Source organism: Pristiophorus japonicus, chromosome 1 (assembly GCF_044704955.1).
Source record: "Pristiophorus japonicus isolate sPriJap1 chromosome 1, sPriJap1.hap1, whole genome shotgun sequence".
Classification (NCBI taxonomy): Eukaryota; Metazoa; Chordata; class Chondrichthyes; family Pristiophoridae; genus Pristiophorus; species Pristiophorus japonicus.
This window is the reverse complement of record NC_091977.1, coordinates 228,975,736-228,998,907: the sequence shown is the minus strand read 5'-3', so window position 1 is coordinate 228,998,907 and position 23,172 is coordinate 228,975,736. Positions and strand designations below refer to the sequence as shown.

The 23,172-nt window shown below is 44.7% G+C and overlaps 1 protein-coding gene across 1 annotated transcript in view; it reads right to left on the bottom strand.

The window, feature by feature from the left end:
• Positions 1-3,342: 3,342 nt before the first annotated feature.
• c1h9orf85 (chromosome 1 C9orf85 homolog) overlaps positions 3,343-23,172 on the bottom strand; it is a 37,155-nt gene continuing 17,325 nt past the window's right edge. Inside the window, exons 2-4 of the mRNA XM_070887538.1 lie at positions 20,111-20,217; positions 10,582-10,695; positions 3,343-3,852 (exon numbers count right to left, since the gene is read on the bottom strand). Of these exons, the coding sequence (XP_070743639.1) occupies positions 3,552-3,852; positions 10,582-10,695; positions 20,111-20,217 (522 nt within the window). The 3' untranslated portion in view covers positions 3,343-3,551. The remainder of the gene's footprint in view (positions 3,853-10,581; positions 10,696-20,110; positions 20,218-23,172) is intronic.

Below are 23,172 nucleotides of genomic sequence, written 5' to 3'. Positions count from 1 at the left end.
ATTTACTACTTTACAACAATGATTACACCTCAAAACGTACTTAATTGGCTATTAATCGCTTTGCGACATATCGAGGTCATGGAAGGCGCTATATGTTTTAAAACCAGACATTTTGTTTGTGACAAATGACACTGGAAATGAACTAGTGCCTGATAGAAATTGCCTTTTACTTTGGGCAGCGAGTTCAGAAATGTCACAGATGTTTCTTATTCATTAATGTATAGGAGTATTGCCTGGGATATTTTGGAGTTTTCATGTCTTGAGTATTGCATCATGTAGACTTGGTCAATATAGTAAAGAACCTCATTTTTCCCAACGAGTGGTAATGATGGGTCTTTTTTTGTAATGATGATGATCAATTTGTGTATGATACAATAACTTGCATTTATACAGCTTCTTATTTCTTGACTAATGTACCAATGCGGTGTGTAGTTCAGGTAATGTAATGTGGTTTACAACCTGGATATCAGGTGGTTGTACAGGGGGCTAACTTTGGGAAAGAATAAAAGCATTGGAAGGAAAAATTGTACCAATACAGCTCATAAATGTGGGAACTTGACTTTCTGAATGTGGAGCTCGCTACCACATGGAGTAATTGAAGCGAATAACATAGAGGCCTTTAAGGGGAAGCTAGATAAGCATGAGGGAGAAATGAATAGAAGGATATGCTGATAGGGAGAGATGAAGAGGGGAGGGAGGAGGCTCATGTGGGGCATAAACACCAGCATGGACTGGTTGGGCCGAATGACTTTTTAGTGCTGTAAATTCTATACAACATAAATGCAAGTCTTTCTTTCTTTTCTCCATGTTAAAGACACAAAATGAAAATAAATCAGACATTTTTTTTAAAATTACCTTTTGGTGTCAGATTTACATTTTAGAAACCGGCATTTAACTAGCTGATTTTACATTTTCCAAAGCTCCAGCCAATCCATCCAGACTTAGCCCACTTTGCCTTAATCTGCATATATTGGACGGTCATCTCATGCTTGGGAATCATGTGGCCGATGAGTGATATGCAAAAAAATGATTAGGAGGTAACCAAGGATGAAATTCTGTGGTCAACAATGAAAAGAGGGTGGATAAATAAATAATCACAGGGTATTTGACAAATCTTTAACCCTTCTACCTCAAGTCTACACCAAAGAACTAGCTGAAGATTTATCACCACACGGAAGGATTTTAGATGCCTAAACTGTTGGCCCATCTCCGAGTTGTATTATATTAACCAGTTTTAGAGCATATTCAGTTACACAAACCAAATCAACTCTTATGGGGATACAGTGGGTAAATGAGTTAGCCTCTCCTTTATGAAGTCATCAAAGATTGACTTGGGTATAAAAATCCATGAAGCAGCAATTTTTTTTACACATTTATAACATGATTAATCCAATTATAAAATGAAGCATTAAGTAGTACATGAATTATTAGTAGATATAGTTAACTGATAGTTACAGGTTCAAGCATAGGTCAAATGTCTCAACATAATTCAGCATCACCCACGCTCTAATTTTATTCTGTATTAAGACTATTCAGCTTTGGATAACAGGTATGTCCAAGTATGTATAAATTCTATTTCAATGTATGATTGATCAGCTACCAGCATTCATACAACCTAATCCTTCTAGGTCAGTTGTGGCAGAATTGGGCAAGTCTGCCTCCCTCTGGACCATCTGTGATCACCCTGGAACAGGAGGCCTTGCGAGCCTGTTCCGCCATTCAATTAGATCATGTCTGATCCGAATCTTAACTCCATCTATCCGCCTTGGTTCCATATCCCTTATCCATCAGAAACATTTTGAAATTTTGCATTTGACCCATAGCCTTAACAGCTTTTTGGGAGGAAGAGTTCTAGATTTCCATAGCCTGTGGGCTACTCTGTCCAGAGCAGTCTTCTTCTGGGTATATTCCATCTTGCATGTACATTTCCATCTTTAAACACCAGTAAAGGTACCACCACCTCAGAGAATTGTGCAAGCAAGCTTGAGGTAAGTGATGAATCACAATCTGCAATCCGTGAAGAGGTCAGTCGGACCACCCCCGGAGCAGATGGCATTTGACCATGCAAAGGATGATGGGAAGAAAAAGGCCCTCTGGTCCAACCAGCCTGTCCCACACAATTGTGATACCTTGTGCATTATAATATACAAACTCCCCACCCCACTCAAAAACCATGTTAATTGCAGGAGAGGCGAAAAGAGATTTAAAAAATATGGGAAACACCTCTCTATGACTCTTGGATGATTGAAACTAGTCCATAAAATCACTTGGGCCCGATTATTCTATGCAGCAGACAAGCATAGCTTGGTCACTCCCTTTGCAGTAACGGGTCATCAGGTATCGCAGTAGCAAACATACTGCCCGAGATAAGTTAATTTATACTTCACAAGTGATTAAGAAATTTAATCTTAAAAATAAAAGTGATATTTAGGCTTTCAACAGACTGTCACTTCTTCAAAAGCTACCTTCACAGTCACTCTCTCATCTACAATTTCATTGAGCCATTGAGGAGGGCAGCAATTATCAGTAATATGAATACCATCAACTAGATTTTAGGTTGGCAGGTTCGGTTTTCAAATTTACAAAAAGACTAATTCCAACGCATGAAATTGAGGTTAGATTTCAATCTTATGTTTGGTTCTGTTGAAGTCATGGACCAGAACCGTTAACTCTGTTTCTCCCTCTGTCCACAGATGCTGATGAGTATTTCCTAGTATTTCCTGGATTTAGTTCAGACTGCCTGCATCTGCAGTATTTTGCAACAGTTTCAGTGTTTTAATTCACCGCCACTTCTCTTTCACCTCGAAGTTGTTCTGATTTTCCTCTGCCGACCGAATTTTAATTTGTCTCTTCAGTTCTGATGAAAGCTCATCCGGAAACATTAACTCTGTTTCTCAGTCCACATAGGCTCCGGGACCAGCATTTTTGCTTAGGTACCCATGATCCTTTGAAGTGTGGAAGGAATATTCAAAATAAAGCACAAAATAAGATGACGGGACAATAGGGAGAGAGATCAGCATGGTCTCTTGTATAGTTTTACTCACATGACTCACAGCTGAAGATCAGGAACCTCAGTCTTTTAAATTTTAAAAATAATCAAAATAAACCAATCTTACAGGATCAAGACCAAATTAGGCCATTGTTACATAATACAGTCAATTGTGCCCCTCTGTAGCTACTGTCAGGGTTAGCACCAGCTAGTCACAAATACTAAACTAATAGTGATATTTGAATTGGATGTAAATCACATGGCATAACATTAACAACTCAGAAGTACACACAATCAGTCGGAACAAAAATTAAGTCACCCCATCTGTCCATAACTTGCTCCTACAACACGGGTTTTCGATTCGGAGACGTCAATTTTATTGGCTAGTACATTTTGTCTTTTACATTTCCTGGCAACTCTGCATCCTGCTCCATTGTGTAAAAAGCCCGTTGAAACAAATGTGGCTCAGCAAGATTCATAGGTTATGCATATTAATGTGTGATTATTGTAATGCAACACCATGATCAAGATGCATCACGCATACAGTTCGTTTTACAAGTCTCTACAGAGTTAAGCCGGAAAGATCAGGCACTTCCTGTGCCTCGGTCCCTTTGGTCTTGGGTGGTTTTGCTTTCTGTAATGCTGCATCAGTATGTTGGGTGGACAGATGAGTTAAAGAGGACCGATTAGACTGGCCTTCATCTTTTACACCACTGCCCTGATCACTATCAAAATCAGAGTCCTCAATACGGTCATCATCATCATCATCATCATCATCCCCTTTTCCACTCTTCAATCTATTTCTTGTGCCAGGATTTGTTGCAACATCGTCATTTTCTCTTTGGTCTCCTGCAGAAGCCAATCTGGGGAGTGGGGAGAAAAAGTTAGACCGTTTTCCTTATTCGCTAAGTGTAAAAAGAAAAAAATATATACATTTATACAGCGCCGTTCAAGGCCTCAGGACGTCCAAAAAGTGCTTCACAGCCAATGAAGTACTTTTGAAATGTAGTCACTGTTGTAATGTAGGAAATGGGGCAACCAATTTCCACACTGCAAAGTCCCACAAACAGCAATGTGATAATGACCAGATAATCTGTTTTTAGTGATGTTGGTTGAGGGCAAAATATTGGCCCACGACACCGGGGTGAATGCCCCTGCTTTTCTTCAAAATAGTGGCATGAGATTCGAGAGGACAGATGCATGGGTGGGTAGGTATAGGTTTGCATGTGTGCGTACATCAAGCTTAGCTACTAAAAACAGACTGCCTTTCACCGAATGGGTCTGTTGTATCAAGCTCTTTAGCACAATTTCTATAATGCTTCACGCTCAGGAAAATCAATGATGGAATGACAGAAGATAGCAAAGAAATGTGATGTCACTGGTGGGAGGGAAAGCATGACATTCAACACATTTTATTTTTAAAACTGGGGAGCCAACAATGCCCAAGGCCTGCGGTTAGGATAGGCCTTGCTGGTTAAATCTGCAGGAAATGGTTGGTAACTTCCCCCGATAAAAACTTAGTAAAATGTTTGCAAAAGTAATTTAGTGACAGCGTTAGAAACGGTCGAGAAAACTTTGAATTCTAAAGTAGTTTTTTTTAAAAACCCTAATCGGCAGCAAATTGCACTCTCTTGGATATGGAAATAACAATGGGGGGAATTTTAACCCAACTCTCCGGGCGGGGATCCCACAGGATCAGGTGGAACGCTGGTTTTACACCCCGCCCAATATTGCTTTCCATGGACTTCAATGGGGAGTAAAATTGGGTGGGGTGTAAATCCAGCATTACACCCCATTCAGTCAGATTCCCGACAAGCGGGTTGGAGATAAAATTGCCCCCCAAATATCTGCTTTTGCTGATGTGGGGTAGGGGGAGAAAAATAAATTCTCATGCTTGTTTTGAAATCCCTCCATGGCCTCGTCCCTCCCTATCTCTGTAATCTGCTCCAGCCCCACAAACCCCCACCCACCCATGCCAAGATCTCTGCGTTCCTTTAATCGCTCCAACGTTGGAGGTTTTACACACATTTTAGTCCAACACTCCTGATCTTTGACCGCTGGTGCAGATTAGGAGGAGGCATGCAGGTTGGAGGATCTCCTCGTGGGTCCCATCCTGGGCCTGGCCAAGGTCACCATCTACAGGTTCAGGTTGGACATAACCTGTGGGGAAGAGGAAAGAGTTTGGTGGTCGCACTGGTTGCCTGCCTCTCTTCTGTGGTTTTTGTCGTAGGAGAGGGAGCACGCAGTGAACCTGATGCCATCTGTGACTGGTGGACACCGCAGGGACTGGAGTGTGCAGTCGATTCTAGCAATAACTTAGATCTTTGTTTTTTATGGATATGTTCATTATTAGTTGTGCCCCTTTATAAAGGGAACCACTTTTTCTTGTTTTTTGGTTGATGACTTCCTATTATTTTAGGAAAAGGCCTCTAATCAGTTTTAGTAGTAGATCTACTCTGGTGCAGGAACCCATAATTACAAGAACTACTTGCATCAGAAATATTTTGCAATTAAAAAAAAATGTTTGTCACACGTAACTAGACTGCATCAACATTTTCTGATGCATTGCAAAGTCGCCATTACAACAAAACAGTATGTGGCTTTGTTCTCCGTTGATGAGCGTTATCATGGGCAACTTTAATCTACATAGAGATTGGGCTAACCAAACTAGTAGCAATACGGTGGAGGAGGATTTCCTCGAGTGTATTAGGGATGGTTTTCTAGACCAATAGGTCGAGGAACCAACTAGAGAGCTGGCCATCCTAGACTGGGTGATGTGTAATGAGAAAGGACTAATTAACAATCTTGTTGTGCGAGGCCCCTTGGGGAAGAGTGACCATAATATGGTAGAATTCTTTATTAAGATGGAGAGACACAGTGTTAATTCAGAGACTAGGGTACTGAACTTAAGGAAAGGTAACTTCGATGGTATGAGACGCGAGTTGGCTAGGATAGACTGGCGAGTGATGCTTAAAGGGTTGACGGTGGATAGGCAATGGCAAACATTTAAAGATCACATGGATGAACGTCAACAATTGTACATTTCTGTCTGGAGTAAAAATAAAACAGGGAAGGTGGCTCAAATGTGGCTAACAAGGGAAATTAAGGATAGTGTTAAATCCAAGGAAGAGGCATATAAATTGGCCAGAAAAAGCATCCAACCTGAGGACTGGGAGAAATTTAGAATTCAGCAGAAGAGGACAAAGGGTTTAATTATGAGGGAGAAAATAGAGTATGAAATGAAGCTTGCAGTGAACATAAAAACTGACTGCAAAAGCTTCTATAGATATGTGAAGACAGAATCAGGTGAATTTATAATGGGGAACAAAGAAATGGCAGACCAATTGAACAAATACTTTGGTTCTGTCTTCACGAAGGAAGACACAAATAACCTTCCGGAAATACTAGGGGACCGAGAGTCTAGTGAGCAGGAGGAACTGAAGGAAATCCTTATTAGTCAGGAAATTGTGTTAGGGAAATTGATGGGATTGAAGGCCGATAAATCCCCAGGGCCCGATAGTCTGCATCCCAGAGTACTTAAGGAAGTGGCCATTGAAATAGTGGATGCATTGGTGATCATTTTCCAACAGTCTATCGGCTCTGGATCAGTTCCTATGGACTGGAGGGTAGCTAATGTAACACCACTTTTTAAAAAAAAGAGGGAGAGAGAAAATGGGGAATTATAGACCGGTTAGCCTGACATCAGTAGTGGGGAAAATGCTGGAATCAATTATTAAAAATGAAATAGCAGCGCAGTTAGAAAGCAGTGACAGAATCGGGTCAAGTCAGCATGGATTTATGAAAGGAAAATTTTTTGAGGATGTAACTAGTAGAGTGGACAAGGAAGGACCAGTGGATGTGGTGTATTTGGACTTTCAAAAGGCTTTTGACAAGGTCCCATACAAGAGATTGGTGTGCAAAATTAAAGCACATGGTATTGGGGGTAATGTATTGATGTGGATAGAGAACTGGTTGGCAGACAGGAAGCAGAGAGTAGGGATAAATGGGTCCTTTTCAGAATGGCAGACAGTGGCTAGTGGGGTGCCGCATGGCTCAGTGCTGGGAACCCAGCTATTTACAATATACATCAATGATTTAGATGAAGGAACTGAGTGTAATATCTCCAAGTTTGCAGATGACACTAAGCTGGGTGGCGGTGTGAGCTGTGAGGAGAATGCTAAGAGGCTGCAGGGTGACTTGGACAGGTTAGGTGAGTGGGCAAATGCATGGCAGATGCAGTATAATGTGGATAAATATGAGGTTATCCACTTTGGTGGCAAAAACACGAAGGCAGAATATTATCTGAATGGCAGATTAGGAAAAGGAGAGATGCAACGAGACCTGGATGTCATGGTACATCAGTCATTGAAAGTTGGCATGCAGGTACAGCAGGTGGTGAAGAAGGCAAATGGCATGTTGGCCTTCATAGCTAGGGGATTTGAGTATAGGAGCAGGGCGGTCTTACTGCAGTTGGTCTCCTAATCTGAGGAAGGACGTTCTTGCTATTGAGTGCAGTGAAGGTTCACCAGACTGATTTCCGGGATGGCAGGACTGACATATGAGGAGAGACTGGATCGGCTGGGCCTGTATTCACTGGAGTTTAGAAGGATGAGAGGGGATCTCATAGTAACATGAAATTCTGACGGGACTGGACAGGTTAGATGCAGGAAGAATGTTCCCGATGTTGGGGAAGTCCAGAACCAGGGGTCACAGTCTAAGGATAAGGGGTAAGCCATTTAGGACCGAGATGAGGAGAAACTTCTTCACTCAGAGAGTTGTTAACTGTGGAATTCTCTACCGCAGAGTGTTGTTGATGCCAGTTCATTGGATATATTCAAGAGAGTGTTAGATATGACCCTTACGGCTAAAGGGATCAAGGGGTAGGGAGAGAAAGTAGGAAAGGGGTACTGAGGTGAATGATTAGCCATGATCTTATTGAATGGTGGTGCAAGCTCGAAGGACAGAATGGCCTACTCCTGCACCTATTTTCTATGTTTCTATGACAGATGACCACCACCAATAATGCACTTGATGTTCACGGTTGTTTTTAGAACATGAACCTCCAGGTCATCAGACTAACTAGCAGTATGCAATGGAATACAGAAATATGTCACAGTGAAGATCTTGAACTAAATTCTCTCTTGAATTTAGAAAGAATATTAGCAGAAAAATACATAAACCAGAAAAGAAATTGTTGATTGAAAGGCATAAATATGTTTAAAGGGCCACCTGGCTGCAGTGAATAATATAGCACACAGTATTCCTGCTCCTCATCTCAATGCATCTGGTGTTCCTGAGAATGTTCTATGTATAGAAACTAATTTTCATGCTTGTAACAAAAGATGGAGATTTCTATATTTTATTTCAGATAATTATAAAACAGCTAAGATTAAAACTTAAACACGCTCCCCAAAATAGTGGTTGAGGCTGATGGTCAATTCAATTGGTCAAAACTGAGATTGATAGATTTTTTTGTTGGGTAAAGGGTATTAAGGGTTATGGAACCAAGCCGCGTAGATGGTGTTACGATACAGATCAGCCATGATCTAATTATAGCTGCACTGTTAGCCGTGGCTTAGTGGGGAGCACTCTTGCCTGAGTCACAAGGTTGTGGGTTCAAGAACCACTCCAGAGACTTGAGCACAAAAATCTAGGCTGACACTCCCAGTGTAGTACTGAGGGAATGCTGCACTATCTGAGGTTATGTCTTTTGGATGAAACGTTAAACTGAGATCCCGTCTGCTCTCAGGTGAATGTAAAAGATGCTAAGGCACTATTTTGAAAAAGAGCAGGGGAGTTCTCCCCAGTGTCCTGGCCAATATTTATTCCTCAACCAACTTCACTTTTAAAAAAAATGCAAATTATCTGGTCATTATCACATTGCCATCTGTGGAAACTTGCTGTGCACAAATTAGCAGCCTTCTTTTCTATATTATAACAGTGACTACACTGCAAAAGTACTTAATTGGCTGTGAAGCGCTTTGAGACATTTCACTGAACAGCGGAACAGGCACGAAAGGCTGAATGGCCTACTCCTGTTCCTAATGTGCTTCACGTAAGGAGATCTGCAACTGCGACTGATCTGACCCACATGTTTTTAGCCGCACTATATGGTTGGCTATGGAGTGGGCCACTTGATTGTCAAGGCCAGTGGGGTTCTGCAGGGCTCAGTACTGGGTCCCTTGCTTTTTGTGGTATATATCAACAATTTAGATTTGAATATAGGGAGTATGATTAAGAAGTTTGCAGACGACATTAAAACTGGCTGTGTGGTTGATAGAGGAAAGTCATGGGCTGTAGGAGGATATCAATCTACTGGTCAGGTAGGCAAAGCAGTGGCAAATGGAATTTAATTCAGAGAAGTATGAGGTGATGCATTTTGGGAGGGCTAATAAGGAAAGGGTATACACATTAAGCGGTAGGCCACTTAATAGTGTTGATGAACAAAGGGACCTTGGAGTGCTTGTCCACAGATCCCTGAAAGTAACAGGCTAGGTGGATAAGGTGGTTAAGAAGGCATACGGAATGCTTGCCTTTATTGGCCGAGACATAGAATATAAGAGCAGGGAGGTTATGCTTAAATTGCATAATACTTTGGTTAGGCCACAGCTGGAGTACTGCATGCAGTTCTCGTTACCGTATTATAGGAAGGACGTGATTGCACTAGAGGGGGTGCAGAGGAGATTTACTAGGATGCTGCCTGGAATGGAGAATCTTAGTTATGAGGATAGATAGGCTGGGTTTGTTCTCATTGGAACAGAGGAGGTTGAGAGGAGACCTCATTGAGGTGTACAAAATATTGAGGGGCCTGGACATAGTGGATAGCAAGAGTCTATTTCCATTGGTGGAGCGGTCTATTATGAGGAGGCATAGTTTTAATGTGGTCAGTGGAAGGTTTAGAGGGGATTTGAGGCTCGGGGGGGGGGCTTCTTTACGCAGAGGGTTGTGGGGATCTGGAACTCGCTGCCTGGAAGAGTAGTGGATGCAGAAACCCTCACCGCTTTTAAGAGATGGTTGGATGGGCACTTAAAGTGCCGTAACCTGCAGGGTTATGGACCTAGAGCTGGTAATTGGGATTAGACTGGATGACCTTTTGTTGGACGGCACAGATATAATGGATATACTGCAGGGAATCGAATACAGCCAGGGTGATCTGGATTAGTTTTGATCGCCTAGATGGGTCGGAGAGTAATTTTTCCAGATTTTTTCTCTCAATTGGCCTGGATTTTTATCTGGTTTTTGCCTCTCCCAGGAGATCACATGGCTCCGGTTGGGGTGGAGTGTAGAGATTGTCAGTATAAGGGGTGTTGTAGTTGTGTGGGGCAGACTGGTTGGGCTGGGTGCTCTTTGCCTTTCTGTCATTGTTCATAGGTTTATATGTAATCTTTAGGGCTGCTGACCAAGGGCCGTGCGGCTCTTTGTCGGCCGGCGCGGACATGGGCTGAAATGACGGCCTCCTGCGCTGTAAATTTCTATGTTTCTATGTTTCAGATCATAGGAGTCTCTCTGCTTATGAAAACAGCATTTCTGTTAAGATGTGCAAGATCCCATTGCTTTTTAATCAATTATAAAGTTTTGTACAAACTACTTACGGATTCACAATCTCTTCTTTCTTCCCACATTTGGCGCAGAGTTCCAATTTGAAAGCGCACGGTTTACACATAATGTGGTAAGAATCCCTCACCGTCTTCTGAAGGCATTTAACACTAAACAGGAATTTAAAAAAAGTCATGGAGATTGCATACAGCAAATTTTAAAAATCACAATAGACGTCCATTGTGTAAACGGTATTTTAAAAGGCTAACCAAGTTCTTGTGTTTTGCATCCCTATTCAGAATCATTGGGCTCAATTTTCCCCAAATCTGTTTTTTGGCGTATTTCAAGAATTATGCCCATTTTTTTTTGGCCCCGACTACTCCAAAAAAATAACTTGCAAGTTTCCCTGTTCTAATTTTTGAAATTGGTGCCGCGCAGCCTGTCCTTTAGCTTCCAAGGATGGAGCCTATTCTCTGCGCCGAAAAAAGTATGCCCTCCCCACCCCCCTCCACTTCTGTGCATGCGCGAGAAGAAAAAAAATGCATGCCCAGTACACCCCCAGGTCTGCATTCGGCCATTTTTAAAGAGCCAGTTATGTGTGAGAACTTTAATTCTCAGTGGAAAAATTGGAGCTGCAATATGCAATGCGGCTCAAGGACCAAGAATTTCTCAAGAGGAAGTGGAGGCACTAATTACTGTAATTGAGGCCAGGTGACACCAGCAGAGATCACATAAAAGTTTCACCTAAATAAATGAAGAAACGCTGGAACCAACTTGCAGAAGATTACTGTACAATGGTGACCAACCAATCTGGAGGCCAGTGTAAAAAGTGGCAGTACCTTGGTTAAGTAGTTAGTGTAAGTAATATATTCATTTATTCACTGGAATTGCAATTGTAAATGTGACCATCTGTATGTCCCATCCAGCAGAAAGACACCCTTTCTAAAAAGTTGTATTTTCATCTTTGCAGAAGAAGGTGGCACACAACAAAAGAAAGAGAACTCGAACAGGAGGAGGCCCAGCAAATCTGCAGCCACCGACACCCTTGAAAGACAGGATCGCTGCTTTGATGGGTTCTGTCTGCAGAAAAGCAAGCACCACAGCACAAGCTGGGCCCACACTCGAGGGAGAGGGCAAGTCCTGCAAGTTCCACAGTCTGGCTTTGCTAAAAGTCAAGTACTGCATGGGCTAGCCATGCTTCAGTTCATGGGGATGTCTCCGTCAGCTACGCTTCGGTTAATGCAATGTGCTATCATTCATCACGGTCCTTCAAATGAGCCTGCTGATTATGCTGTGTGAGCTTGCTCATGCCACCCTGCCCCTCCTCTGCTGCTAACCATCTGTGTGTTATATTTTGCAGAACTTGAGGCAGCCGTTGAGGCTGAAGCCAATGCAGAAGATTCAGACGTGGACGAGCCTGAAGAGAACATTTTACAATCCCACCTTCCAGATCAAGAGCATGGGGCTGAGGGGGAGGGGCAGAGGGAGGATGAAGCCCCTACTGTTGTACTCACTCTGCAGGAGCCGCCCACTGAGGTGTCAGGCCCTTTCCTGAGGGGTACAAGTGTTGGGATATTCCATGGTTTCGCACAGTTCGAGGCTGCGGGTCCCAGTGGAGTGCAGCGAGGCACACCCAGGGCCCCATCGTCCGAGGCTGGTCGACAGCGCTCTCCTGAGGTGCAAGATCTAACAGATGTGGTTCAGATGATGGCAGTGAGTGCACAGAGCATTGACCTTACATGATCACTCCTGGACACCATTAGTGGGGTGGGTGATGAGGTATCAGGACCATCAGGAGAAGTAACAACACTCTTACTAGAAATGGGAACGATATCCGGGCACATGAGGGAGGGAATGTCGCAGGTAGTTGAGACACTGTCGGGGCACAGAAGAACATAAGAAATAGGAGCAGGAGTAGGCCATACAGCCACTCGAGCCTGCTCCGCCATTCAATAAGATCATGGCTGATCTGATCATGGACTCAGCTCCACTTCCCTGCCCGCTCCCCGTAACCCCTTATCGTTTAAGAAACTGTCTATTTCGGTCTTAAATTTATTCAATGTCCCAACTTCCACAGTTCTCTGAGGCAGCGAATTGTACAGATTTACAACCCTTGGAGAAGAAATTTCTCATCTCAGTTTTAAATGGGCGGCTACTTATTCTAAGATCATGCCCTCTAGTTCTAGTCTCCCCCATCCTCTCTGCATCCACCTTGTCAAGACCCCTCATAATCTTATATGTTTCGATAAGATCACCTCTCATTCTTCTGAATTCCAATGAGTAGAGGCCCAACCTTCTCAACCTTTCCTCATAAGTTAAACCCTTCATCTCCAGAATCAACCTAGTAAACCTTTTCTGAACTGCCTCCAAAGCAAGTATATCCTTTCGTAAATATGGAAACCAAAACTGCACCCAGTATTCCAGGTGTGGCCTCACCAATACCTTATATAGCTGTAGCAAGACTTCCCTGCTTTTATACTCCATCCCCTTTGCAATAAAGACCAAGATTTCATTGGCCTTCCTGATCACTTGCTGTACCTGCATACTATCCTTTTGTGTTTCATGCACAAGTACCCCCAGGTCCCGCTGTACTGCGGCACTTTGCAATCTTTCTCCATTTAAATAATAACTTGCTCTTTGATTTTTTTTTCTGCCAAAGTGCATGACCTGCCCATCATCCTACATGCTCTGAGGTTCCTCATGTGATGACATCTAATCAATCTTCTCCTCCGCAGCACAATCATGCAGAAGTCTTGTGCGAGGTATGGCATTGTCAATATTGCCCCCATAATTAAATTGTAACTTTGCAAGAAGCTCAAAACAGCAGGACAAATCCCTCTCCCTTTCCTCCTCCCCACCCACCCAAAGGTCGACACCCTAGTATGGACCACACCCTGGCCTGCACATGCACAATAGGCTTGCTTAGAACGGGAAGCTACGCATTGAATGAAGACATTTGGGGCAACGAAGTCGAATGCAATTCTTCAATTTTTGATTTTTTTCAAAGTACCACCCTAGCGCCGACTGAACGTCTCCTAACCGGGCTCGAGGGTCAGCCGGCAGAACCACTCCCTCGCCTGGACACGGGCTCGGTGTCCATTCCCCCGCCCCCCCACCCTGACTTCTTTTGAGGCTGCTGTATAGTTTAAGGATTCTCATCCCTTCAGTTCGGCTTGCCTAAAAAAATCATAACTAACTGAGTTATGCTGGCGGAGAAACTTTAGGGTAACTTAGATATTTTAATTTATGCCAAAAAAACGGCGCAGATAACTGGGGAAAATCGAGCCCATAGAATGTTACAGCACAGAAATAGGCAACTTGGCCCATTAAATCTGTGATGGTATGAGCCAGCTGATCTAATCCCATTCTCCTACTAGCTTCCCATACACTTTATTATTGCTCTTTTTCAATGCAACTACCAAATTCCCTTTTGAAAGAATTAATAGACTTAATTATATGATAATCATCAAGTTCACGTCACCATATTGCTCACCAGTAGAAATAATCCATCACTATCGCCAGTGCAGTGCTTCCTCCATTACAACATTTCAAAAATACTTCATTGGCTGTAAAGCACCTTGAGGTCATGAAAGGCGCTATATAAATGCAAGTTCTTTCTTTACCTCATTATAACTCGTTCATTATCTTGGAAGACCCCCATCAGGTCACCACTTAACCTTATTAATTAACACTGATTTGTAACAATTCTGGTTATATAAGGCTGGGCAGAAGCAAGAAATGAATGCAGCTCGTCCAACAGAGACGGGTTGTATTCTCGTCTTTCACACACTTTCCTCTCTTTGTTGGCCATCTCAGCTCTGCAAAGGATGGTAGGCAATCAGCAGTTAGGATCTCAAAGCATCCAGCAAACCACTCGCCTCAGCTAGTGGAAGGCGTTAAAAGTGTGACTTGGGTGGAACCACTGGGTGATTCTCCCTCCCTCTAAAATCAGAAGGCACTTCATCTCTGCTATGCTGAACAAATTGGTTGCCTGCCAATTTGGATCGCACTACTTAAGAAAACCCATAGTGCAAAGGCTGGACTCAACACCAATGTGCTGGAACAGTTTTGTTTTGATGCCGGAGCTTAATTTATCACGAGATGAGAATTGAGTTCTACACTACACAATTAAGCACTTGCTGAACCAAGATTGGTAGGCTATTGGGAATGTTGCACAAGCATGAAAAGAATTGAAGTCACATTAAAAACCTACTTATAAGGCAGTTTGGTCACAAAGAACCAACAATGCTGGCTTCACATCTAGGTAACTGAAGTTCAATTCCTAAGGATGCACCGTGATAACATTAGCCAGCTGAATCTTTTAGTAGTTCTCTGAAGGGGACTAAGGGGAAATGCTTTGTGGAAGCTCAAGGTTGAATTCATTTCCTTTAAACACTGCAAATTGTACATTAAAAACCTGATCAGATCACTCCACACTATTGAGGCAATGTGAAATTTTGATCAAATCATTAGCCTTCATCGAGTTAAATTGAGTCTACGGCACAGAAATAGGCCATTTGGCCCAACTGGTCTATGCCGCCATTTATGATCCACCCTACGATGAATCACCCTATCAATATATCCTTCTATTCCTTTCTCCCTCATGTGCTATCTATAGCTTCCCCTTAGATGCATCTATGCTATATATATTTCAAAAATGCCCAAATACACCAACGAAACTTGTACTCAATTGTAAAACAGTGAATCATCTCCCCCTTCTCACATCGTCCCCTCCACCCCATGAAGACCGATTAGTATGGCATCTCCGCCCACCGCCCCAAATCACTCACACTTAGTTACTGAATTTGAAATATGCTTTGAAATGTTTACTTTAAAAACATTTTTTTTTAAATTAATTCACAGGATGTGGGTGTTGCATTAAAGGCCAGCGTTTATTGCTCGTCCCCAAGTGCTGGTGAGCCACCTTCTTGAACCACAGCAGACCGTGTGGTAAAGGTAGTCCCATAATGCGGTTATGTTGGAGGTTCCAGGATTTTGACCCAGCGATGATGAAAGAACGGCAATATATTTCCAAGTTAGGATGGTGTGTGACTTGGAGGTGATGGTGTTCCCATGCGCCTGCTGGCCTTGGTAGTAGAGGTCGTGGGTTTGAGAAGTGCTGTCGAAGAAGCCTCGGCAAGTTGCTGCATCTTGCAGATGGTACACACTGCAGACATTGTGCACAGGTGATGGAGGGAGTGAATGTTTAAGGTGGTGGATGGGGTGCCAATCAAGTAAGTTGCTTTGTCCTGGATGGTGTTTAGCTTTTGAGTATTTTTGCAGCTGCAGTCATCCAGACAAGTGGAGAGTATTCCATCATACTTTTAACTTGTAGGTCAGTGCTGGAGATTTGAAGATTTTTTTTGCCTACTGTTCTATCGAGCACTCCCAGGTTCTGTACAGGACCAGTTTGATGCAGGCTTTAAGCTTCTTGTTCACTGCACCCTCTAATATGGTGTAGCATGTGGGTCACAGTATAATGCTTGTGTTACTAATCCAAGCTAGCACTCTTCCCTATAACATGAGCAAGTTGCTCACACAAAATAAGAATGCCTGCTGAAACCTTTTTGACTAGACAACATAAGACTTTACGTAAATTACAAGATTAAATGTATAATCATGGGGGGGGGGGGGAATATTCTAGATGACCCAAGTGCATCTCGTTTCCCAACCAGTATTCAGTACTGGTGGGGGCGATGGTTCCTTTGGGGAGTACAGCCAGAGACAAGTCTATGGCACCACGGGTGGCTCAGCTGTATGGGGGGTGGGAAGAGAGAAAGAGATCAAGAAAGCAATAGTGGTAGGGGATTTGATAGTTAGGGGAACAGACAGATGTTTCTGTGGCCGCAGACATGATTATACGATGGTATGTTGCCTCCCTGGTGCCAAGATCAAGGAGGTCATTGAGCGGCTGCAGAACATTCCGAGGGGGAGGGTGAACAGCCAGAGGCCGTGGTCCATATGTAGACATAGGTAGAAAGCGGGATTAAGTCCTGCAGGCAAATTTTAGGGAGCTAGCAGAGAGATTAAAAAGCAGGACCTCAAAAGGTAGTAATCTTTGGATTACTCCCACGGGCTAGTGAGTAAAGAAATAGGAAGACAGAGCAGATGAATGTGTGGCTGGAGAGATGGTGCAGGAGGGAGCTTCAGATTCCCGGGACATAGGGACTGTTTCTGAGGGAGCTGGGACTTGTACAGGCCGGAAAGGTTGCACCTCAACAGAAGGAACCAAAGTCCTCACGGTGCTGGTGGGGAGGATTTAAATTAATTTGACAGGGGGTGGGCACCAGGATGTAACATTAGAAAGGAGTAACAAAGAGCACAAAAGATTGGAAGAGAAAGATGGCACTAGAGTAAGCAAGGTGGGGTCAGACTAAGAATACAAGGTGGTCACAGGCCCCGACCTGCAAGGAGCCATCAGCAGCAAGTCGGGGCCTTAAAAGGAGGAACAGCATGCGGCATACCATTACAAGGTACAGCGCGAGCCGTTTCGGGCGGGCGACGGCTGTGAAGAGGGTGACTGGATTGGACATCACCATAATCCAGGTCGCTGATTGGAGCATGGGCAGGTATAGCAGGAGCAGCGAGGTCGGGGCGAAGGAGCGGCAAGAGATTGCAGAGGGATGTGCTTGGGGCCCAGGAGAGGCGTGAGTTCGGGGCCCGGAAAAGGCGAGGGCCCAGGGGCAGCACGGGCCAGCCCACACTGCGATATGTGTGCGCACTAGGTCCGCGCAGCAGAGCTGGTTTCGAGTCGCCTTGGTTAATCCTTGCCACTGGACCAAGACCTAGCTCTGTCAAGCCCGTGTGATGGCTGGTGTGCAACGGTCACCACACGTTAAAAAAATCCACACACAGGCATCTTCCACCCTTCAACAAGTAGTTCGGGACCCGAAAGATTGGTAGGCAAAACTATAATTGAACAATGGGCTGCCTTTAAAGAGGAGATGGGTCGGGTACAGTTGAGGTACATTCTCACAAAGGGGAAAGGAAGGGCAACTAAAGCCAGACCTCCCTGGATGATGATAGAGATAGAGAGTGAGATGAAGCAGAAAAAAAACATATGGCAGGTGTGAGGTTGAATATAGAAAGTTCAGAGAGGAAGTGAAAAAGAAAATAAGAGGGGCACAGAGAGAGTACGAGATTAGATTGGCAGCTAACATAAAAAGGAATTCAAAAGTCTTCTGTAGGCATATAAATAGTAAATGGGTAGTAAAAGGAGGAGTGGGGCTGACTAGGGACCAAAAAGACCTGCGCATGGAGATAGGGCATGGCTGAGGTACTAAATTAATACTTTGCATCTGTCTTCACCAAAGAAGATGCTACCAAAGTCATAGTGAAAGAGGAGGTAGTGGAGATACAGGATGAGATAAAAATTAATAGAGAAGGTACTAGAAAGGCTGTCTGTACTTAAAGTCACCAGGACCGGATGGGATGCATCCTTGGATGCTGAGGGAAGTCAAGGAGGAAATCGCAGAGCTACTGACCATAATCTTCCAATCCTCCTCAGATACGGGGGTGGTGCCAGCACTGGATGTCAGACAAGCAGTCTGACAATTTAGAGATAGTGGAGGGGTTGAGAGAAGTGGTGGTGAGGTACAGCTGGGTGTCATCCACATACATGTGGAAACGGATGCTGTGTTTTTGGATGATAGTGCCAAGGGGCAGCATGTAGGTGAGAAATAGGAGGGGGCCAAGATTGTTGGGGGACACCAGAGGTAACAATAGGGGAGCGGGAAGAGAAGCCATTGCAGGTGATTCTCTGGCTACGATTAGATAGATAAGAATGGAACCAGGCCAGTGTAGTCCCACCCAACTGGACGATGGTGGAGAGATGTTGGAGGAGGATGGAGTGGTCAACCGTGTCAAAAGCAGTAGAAAGGTCGAGAAGGAATAGTTTACCTTTGTCACAGTCACATAGGATGTCATTTGTGACTTTGACAAGAGGTGTTTCGGTAGTGTGGCAGGAGTGGAAACATGATTGGAGGGATTCAAAAAGGGAGTTCCGGGAAAGGTGGGCACGGATTTCAGAGGCAACATGTTCAAGGACTTTTGAGAGCAAAGAGAGGTTGTAGATGGGGTGGCAGTTTGCAAGAACAGAGGGGGTCAAGCGTTGTTTTTTTTTTTTGAGGGGCTGATGATAGCAGATTTGAAGGAGAGAGAACTGTTAATATTAGCTAACATGGGAGCCAGAAAAGGAAGTTGGGTGGTCAGCAGTTTAGTGGGATTAGGGCTAAGGGAGCAAGAAGTGGGTCTCAAGGACGTCCCAAGGTGAAAGGCACTATAGAAATGCAAGTTATTTCTTTTCTTCAATAAGAACATAAGAAATAGGAACACGAGTAGGGCATTCGGCCTCTCGACCATGGCCAATCATCTTAAATTTGTGACCCTTCCGCCAATGGGAACAATTTCTCCTTATTTACTCCATCTAAACCCTTCATGATTTTGAACACCTCTAACAAATCTTCTCTCAACCTTCTCTGGTCTAAGGAGAATAACCCCAGCTTCTCTAGTCTATCCACGTAACTGAAGTCCCTCATCTCTGGAACCATTCTTGTAAATATTTTCTGCACCTTCCAAGGCCTTCACATCCTTCCTAAAGTGCGGTGCCCAGAATTAGACAGAATACTCCAGTTGAGGTCGGACTAGTATTTTATAAAGGTTCATCATAACTTCCTTGCTTTTGTATTCTATGCCTCTATTTATGAAGCCCAGGATCCTATATGCTTTTTAAAAAAAAACACTTTCTCAACCTGCCCTGCCACCTTCAACAATTTGTGCACATATACCCCAAGTCTCTGTTCATGCACATTCTTTAGAATTGGAAAAGGTAACTGGAAATTTGTCTATGTGGTCCTAGTACGGACCCCTGGGAACACCATTGCATCCCCTCCTCCAAGTCCTATAAACAATCGTGCACCACTACTCTCTGTCACTTAGCCAATGTCATATCCATGCTGCCACTGTCCCTTTTATTCAATGGGCTTCAACTTTGCTGGCAAGCCTATTATGTGGCACTTTATCAAATGCCTTTTGGAAATCCATGTACATGTCAACTGCATTGCCCTCATTAATCCTGTTGCTTCATCAAAAAACTCAATCAAGTTAGCTAAGCACGATTTGCATTTAACAAATCCATGCTGGCTTTCCTTAATTAACCCACACTTGTCCAAGTGACTGTTAATTTTGTCCCTGATTAGTATTTCTAAAAGCTTTCCCACTATGGAGGTTAAACTGACTAGTCTGTAGTTGCTGCGTTTATCCTTACATCCTTTTTTTTTTAAAAACAAGGATGTAACATCTGCAATACTCCAGTCCTCTGGCATCAGCCCTGTATCCAAGTAGGATTGGAAGATTATGGCAAATACCTCTGCAATTTCCACCTTTTCTTCCTTCAGCATCCTAGGATGCATCCCATCTGGTCCCGGTGACTTATTTACTTTCTAGTACCTACTCTATCAAATTTTACAGCATCCAGTATCTCCACTACCTCCTCTTTCACTATGAAAGGTGATAGAAACACATTAAATGGTTTGTCAGAAAATATATCTTTGTTTATTCTATAAAGAGAAGAAGCTTTTGACTCACCATTTTCGAGCCTGACTAAGTGGTTTGTACTTGCTGTATTTTATTTTCCATTCCAACATTTCCTTACAGCGTTTACAGACACCAGCATGCACAATAGCATTTAATCTCTGGAGAGAAGAAAAAAGATTTCATGTATTAATGCAACTTAAAGTCCAAACTTCAACATTTACTGGAGAAGGTGCTAAAAAAAGATTCACAGGGATGATACCAGAACGGAGAAGTTATAACTATTAGGAAGGATTGAACAGGCTGGGACTGAAAGGAGAAGACCTGATAGAGGTTTTCAAGATTATGAAAGGATTTGATACCACTTGTGAGGGAGACCAGAACTAGAGCCCATCAATACAAGATAGTCACCAATAAATCGAATAAGAATTCAGGAGAAACTTCTTCACCCAGAGAATGGTTAGAAAGTGGAACTCACACATGGAGTAGTTGAGGTGAATAACGCAGATGCATTTAAGAAGCAGCTAGATAATTACCTGAGGGAGAAAGGAATGGAAGGATATGTTGATGGGGTGAGATGAAGAGGGGCAGGAGGAGGCTCATGTGGAGCATAAACATCAGCACAGACCTGTTGGGCTGAATGACCTGTTTCCACGCTGTACATTTTATGTAATTGATTCTCCAGTACAATATCAGCTTTGCTCAGACAGTATGGTAGCATTCCCAACATCTGAATCAAAAGTCCAAATGGGCTCAAGCCGGGGGAATCGGGGGAGATGGTGTAAATCTCGCGCCGGGCCATACCCATATCTGGAGCAGGTCTCCAAGGTGAACAGCCTCTGGCATGGTGGATGTTTTGCATCCGAACATTTTGTTTGCTTTTTAAAAATATATATAAACTGCCTGGGAAAATGGTACTGATGGTTTTAGTGGCCTTGAGTGAGTGAAACGATATCAACCAGTCCAACAAGATTATCCACAAGTAGATAGATTTTCCGTGTGAAATAAAACTCAAGGTAAAATACCAGGACCATAGGACATAGGAACAAGAGCAGGCCATTTAGCCCATCAAGCCTGTTCTGCCATTCAATGAGATTATGGCTGATCTGTGACCCAACTCCATATACCCACCTTTATCCCGTATCCCTGAATACCTTTGGTTAACAAAAATCTATCAATCTCTGATTTAAATGAACTGACCTAGCATCAACTGCCGTGTGCGGGAGAGTTCCAAACTTCTACCACCCTTTGGGCCCAAGTTTCCACAAGAAAAAAAACGAGCGCCCCCCCGAGCTGGGCGCCTAAAAAAATCCTGGGTATTCTCCACCTACTTACAGGTCCTCTGGCCCTCGGCGCAGCCAGCATGAGCTGTGGGGGGGGGGCGGAGCCAGGTCCCAGCGCTGAAAACAGTGCCGGGACCTCTGCACATGCGCGCTACAGTCGGCACGCAAGTGCAGTAGCTCCAGGCGCCGAACTGTGTGGGAGGGGCCCGAAGCACGCACCCCTAGCCCTGGCCCAATGGCCTCACTGGGGCTCCTCCCACGGCCAGCTCCTGCTCCCCGCCTGACCAGACCCGACACCCGCTCCCCCCCGCCGACCAGACCCGACCCGACTCTCCTCCCCCCCCCCCCCGCCAACCAGACCCGACCCGACACCCGCTCCCCCCCCACCCCCGACTGACCCAACCCGACCCGCCCCGACCCCCCCCACTGGACCCGACTCCCGGACTGGATCCGATCTCTCCACCCCCCCCCCCCTCCCCTCCCCTCCCTCTCTCTCTCTCCCCCTCCCGCTCAGCGGCACGAACGGCTGCAGAATTCTCCCTGGCTGAAGCACTTTCACACAGGTAGGAAGTTGGTTTATTTAATCTTTTCTTGGCTTATAAATGTTTATTCAGGTTGGATTTATTTGTATAATATTTGTAGAAGTATAAATAAGGATTTATTGTCGAATTTAATGAGTTCCCTTCCCCCTCCCCCTCCCCCCCACCTCGTTCTGGACGCCTAATTTGTAACCTGCGCCTGATTTTTTTAATGTGTAGAACAGGTTTTTTCAGTTCTACAAAATTCTTCACTGGCTCCATTCTACTTTAGTTTGGAGTACATTTTCACTGTGGAAACTTTCAAATCAGGCGTCAGTGGCCGGACACGCCCCCTTTTGAAGAAAAAATCCTGTTCTAAACTACCTGACTAGAACTGCAGAAAAAAAAATGTGGAGAATTGCGATTTCTAAAATAGTCCGTTCTCCACCAGTTGCTCCTAAAAATCAGGCGCAAATCACGTGGAAACTTGGGCCCTTTGTGTGCAGAAGTGTTCCCCAACTTCACTCCTGAAAGCTCTGTCACTAACCTTTAGGCTACATCCCTTCATCTTAGACTCCCCAACCAGTGGAAATAGTTTCTCTGTATCTACCCTATCAGTTCCACATAATGGGCCCAAGTTTCCACAAGAAAAAAAACGGGCGCCCCTCCGAGCTGGGCGCCCGTTTTTCGCGCCTAAAAAAATCCTCGGTATTCTCCACCTACTTACAGGTCCTCTGGCCCTCGGCGCAGCTAGCACGAGCTGTGGGGGGGGGGGCGGAGCCAGGTCCCGGTGCTGAAAACAGTGCCGGGACCTCTGCACATGCGCGTTACAGTCGGCACGCAAGTGCAGTAGCTCCAGGCGCTGAACTGTGTGGGAGGGGCCTGAAGCACGCAGCCCCTAGCCCTGGCTGAATGGCTTCACTGGGGCTGCGTGAATGAGGCTCCTCCCACGGCCAGCTCCTGCTCCCCGCCCCCCCCGACCCGACACCCGCTTCCCCCCCTCCCCCGCCCCGACCCAAGACCCGCTCCCCCCCGCCCCGACCAGAGACCCGCTCCAACCCGAGACCCGCTCCCCCCCGACCCGACACGACACCCGCTCTCCCCCCCCCCCAACTGACCCGACCCGACCTGCGCTCTTGTTCCCCGACACGACCCCCCCTCTCTCTTCCCCCCCCTGTCCCCCCCTCTCTCTTCCCCCCCCGGATCCCCCCTCCTCTCTCTTTCCCCCCCCGACCCCCCCCTCTCTTTTCCCCCCCTCGACCCCCCCCCTCTCTCTTCTCCCCCCCTCTCTCTTTTCCCTTCCCCACCCCTGACC